The following is a 4469-nucleotide window of genomic DNA, read 5'->3' as shown; positions in this document are numbered from 1 at the left end:
ACATACTTTTCCATCAAAGCACAAATTAGCTTCGTATCAGAAAAGGAAAGGATACTTACTTTAGTGAATTGCACATCGATTATATCTAATATGCTTTTCTCAATAACTCCACAGACACGGCAAACAGAACCCATATCGTCCTTTAGAATAAACGAGTGCTCACAGTCTTCCACTACATCTGCCTTTGGTTCCTTTTGTGAAGTCTCCCCGGCTACATCCTACACGTTTATTGTAATCTCAATGAACAAAGCAAGAGAAGTGGGAAATAAAACATTAAAGTTAAGGAGCTAAGCTCTGAACATAAGCTTTCTACTAAATATCTCAGATGCAAGAAATCTAAAATTAAGAGAGAACAGTTACTAAAAGGAACAACTGCACAGTTGCAGTAGGGAAACAATTTATGCAAACGTAGAGTCCATACTGATCGGTTTGTCAATATTTAAATCCTTGTGATGAATTTCTATTTTTGTTAATATATTGGACAACAAGATGAATTTCAATCCTTGTCTCGGAGAAAAAGCAAAGGATTGAAATTTCAGTTCCATCTTAACAAAATCTTCAGACATATATACCTTGGAGCACACTATTGACATGGCCATTTCATTCCAGATATCACCAAGATCCTCATCTCCTGATTTAGACTCATTATCACTGTCATCCTCCTCAACGCCCACGTAGACACCTTTATCGTTAACCATACCATTTTCTATGGGAAGTACTTTATCTCTACTTGTTTGTCCCTCCTGTGAAAATTACAAGTAAACAAAAGATCAACCTCTTTTATGGCTAGTTTATAAATACAGGTTACATTTAATTTGTAACCTTTAATCAAGTCTAAACGCAGAACCAGATAGCTTGACAGAAAAAGGAACTTACCACCATGTCCTTGATGGCAGAAGGCATCTCCATGTCCTTGAAGGCAGAAGGCATCTCAATGCGCTTGATGGCAGAAGGCATCTCCATGCCCCTCCCTAAATTGACCTCCTCGAAATTGAGTTGCGGTGTTACTGGTGTCAAATCCCCTTGACTCATCTGATGCAGCACAAGACTTGACTGAAACTGATACTTAGGCCTCGTACTCTCGTTGCCCTCATCATCAGAATCAAGATTCACAATCTCGGATGAAGGAACCACACAGAGAGCTTTACTTGAAACAGCATCATCATCCAAATTGATGACATCGGCTTCCACAACCTGTTGATTTTCCAACTCAATCGTCTGATTCTTACCTCCTCCAAATTCAGTATCCGCTAGAGATGGGTATAACCAAATACATTTCTTAACTAAATCCATCCTCAGATCAGCTATCTCTTGCAACTCTTTCGTAACACTCCCAAATCTACCACCTTCCAAAGCCTGAAGCATGTTGCTAACAGCAAATGGCTGAGAAAAATCAACAACTTTGGATGAGCTCTTAACCCGCTTTGCTCCAGGTGTAACAGACCCAACATGGACTCCATCATCAACTTGATTCAGCTTCCTTTTACGCATACTCTTATAGTACCCTGTCATCAAAAATCCAAACAAAGCCACACATACATTACTCTCCAAATGAACAACGCAGCTAAAAAGTCAACGAATTGGTAATTCCACACAAACCCTAAATTACATTCAATTCACAAAAGACCCAAAGATGAAAAAATGAAACAGACGTCAGCAAGAGTCTAAACACCAAACAACCAACATTGCAAAGATCTTCATAATTTCCCCGAAATAAACACAAAATCAGGTCTGGGAACGACATGCATACAATGGAGTGACACTAAAATCATACAAAAGAACCTAACTTTTTTTTAGCTGAGAACATTCGTAAACAGTGAGAGTGGAGGAGGGAGAGGGAGAGATACCGTTAGAGTAAGCTTGATCGGGCTGGAGGATCTCCATTAAAACCAGTAAAGATATGAAATTTCGAGGTGAATTTAAAGGAAGATGAACAAGAATCGAAGATGAGAGAACGAACGAAGCAAAAAGCTGGGTTTGTTTTGGTTTGTTTGGGTTTGCCTCGCTCGCTCGCTCGCTCGTGCTTCGAAGCTGACTTGGGAAGTTGTGGCGATTTTGATTGTCTCTGACCAAGTTAGAGATAAACCGGTTCACTCTAAACTTTTATGGGAAAATAATAGTTTGCATAAAAAGCCTTTGAGTTTACTGCTAATTCGAATTAACACCATTCAACTTTTTTGGATGTGCATAACAAACCTCCAAGGCATCCGTTGGTGCCACCGCTCTCCCATCTAAGATCAAAGCTCGATATTGAGGGATTCAAAACAAATTAACCATAGTCCAAATATATATACCCATCGTTTGATATTTTATTGTCTTTCACCGAGTTTTACCATGGTTGTCTGTTGTTATTGTCCTTATAAAAACCACAAAATATGCATAATCTCTTTAATAACAAATGATTATTTCTCTATTTAACATTAATTACACAATATGTTAACAAGGCTTTCATAATTGATATTTTTGAAGATTAAAAAAAAAAGTTAACATTTTATTTCTGTCAAAAGATTAAACTATGCAATTTTGTGGTGTTGGACATTAAAATAATACATACTTTTTAAAGATATAAATAATTAAAAATCTCACAAGTATAAAATGAAATATATATATATATATATATAATATCAAATAAAATTCTTATAATTTCAACGAACAATAGTATTTATGTTTTAAAAATATTGGTGGTATATTAAGCGATTACAGTAATAATAGAAGATCATACTAACTTAATCTCTACCTCATATAGTACAAATTTAGAACAACAAAAATAAGATTAATTAAAAAAATATTGTTCACAGATGTACCATGTATTAAATTCTTGTTCCGAATAAAAAATAAAATAGTTACCATTTTCCTAATGAAAAAATCAATAGAGATCACAAATTAAGAAAACACGATTCAACTTATCAATTCAAAAATATGAACAAATGAAGAGAGTAAAAATGAATACACCATCTACAAAATACACTTGCCAAAAATGGTTAAAATAAATTATTAAAAGTATTGATATCGAAAGACTAGACAAATTTTCAAACAATTCTAGCAAATGCACTAGCAGCCAAATGGTTGTTGTAAGATTTTGGCTATGAAAAAGTAAACTCTTCATCCAAGCCTCTTGGTTGCTCAAGCCTCTTGGTTGTTGTTCGGACAACCAAGTGTTCGGACAACCAACGTAAGAACTTTCAAGACTTTGATACTTGATGAAGGTTTCCCATATTCTTTGATGAAGGGTGATGTGATCATATTTTTTAAGTGTTTTAAGCTCTTTTTCTTGGTAGTTTTTGGGTTTTTTAACTCACTACTATAATTGTAAATATGCATTTATCATGTAGTTTAAGGTAATTTGCATTTAGACTCCTAGGATTGCATATTTACATTTATGTAGCATTTGGTATGATTTATGTACAAAATGAGCAACTAGAGCTAAAGAGACAAAGGGAAGTATTGAATTACAAAAGATTTTGGTTGAAACGGTTTGATTATGAAGATTAGCTAGAAGATTCATAAGAAGTGCCAAGAAAAGCTTAACCATTCAAAAAACCACTTAAACTATATTGAAGGGCATCAAAAAATAAAGAATTTGGGTCTAAACGAAAGTGGATTTAGAATTACGGTTAAGAAGTTATGGAGATTTGAAAATGAAAATTATAGTAAACCCACAAGACTCGACCCAATCCGAACCGGAGCAACCCAACTTGGAAAAATCTCTGTTTAATCCTTTTTGTCATTTTTGTTTACCAAGTTTTGTTGTTCTAGTTCTAAATGGATTTATCTATACACTTATTGTTAAAAATTTTGGTGAATTGGATGATTAAACTTCATTTTTCTTTTGGAATTTCATATTTGCTTATACTTTTTTTTTTCTTTTTTTCTTTTTTACATTCATTTTAGGCTAAAGGTAGATTAATTAGGAAGATTTGATGGTTAGGATTTGGTACTTAGGGTTACTTATTAAAGTATCTATTATTATGAAAATGGATTTGTGGCAAGATTTTGATTGGAAAAATAAAATCCTTAGCTTAGACATTTCATACACAGCAGTTTCTCACGTTTTTAACTTTTCTCATTTATTTTCCCAAAAATAGATGATCGGTGATACTAGAGTCATATTCCGACTGATGAATCTCAGTGAGTTTGTATTTCTTAATTTATATTTTATCTATCAGCCCACAGATCAATCAAGTGAAGCAATGGATTAAGGCATCTTAGAAGTTTTTACCAAAAACATATATAAAATCACATCAAACAACCTTCATATAAACGTTTACAAGTACGTAATTCCATAAGCAAAAGAATCACAAAAAGGAGTTAATTAAACATTGCATGTATATTTGCAAATTCATTTTGCAAAACCATGTGTTATTAATGTGTACATATAATAATAGTACTAGTTTTTATATATATATATATATATATATATATATATATATATATATAACACAAGGACATATATCTGAAAACCAAAAACG

The 4469-nt window shown here is 33.3% G+C and overlaps 1 protein-coding gene across 2 annotated transcripts in view; it reads right to left on the bottom strand.

Annotated features, from left to right (window-relative positions):
• Positions 1-2091, bottom strand: part of LOC104766939 (protein CHROMATIN REMODELING 35-like) — a 4739-nt gene extending 2648 nt beyond the window's left edge. Inside the window, exons 1-4 of one of the 2 annotated variants that reach the window (XM_019241057.1) lie at positions 1848-2091; positions 877-1505; positions 573-743; positions 60-218 (exon numbers count right to left, since the gene is read on the bottom strand). In XM_019241057.1, the coding sequence (XP_019096602.1) occupies positions 60-218; positions 573-743; positions 877-1505; positions 1848-1884 (996 nt within the window). In that variant the 5' untranslated portion in view covers positions 1885-2091. The remainder of the gene's footprint in view (positions 1-59; positions 219-572; positions 744-876; positions 1506-1847) is intronic. The other variant, XM_010490912.2, reaches the window with a different exon arrangement.

The sequence above is a fragment of the Camelina sativa genome, chromosome 19, assembly GCF_000633955.1.
Source record: "Camelina sativa cultivar DH55 chromosome 19, Cs, whole genome shotgun sequence".
Taxonomy (NCBI): domain Eukaryota; kingdom Viridiplantae; phylum Streptophyta; class Magnoliopsida; order Brassicales; family Brassicaceae; genus Camelina; species Camelina sativa.
The sequence above is the reverse complement of the archived record's forward strand: the minus strand, read 5'-3'. Positions and strand labels throughout refer to the sequence as shown.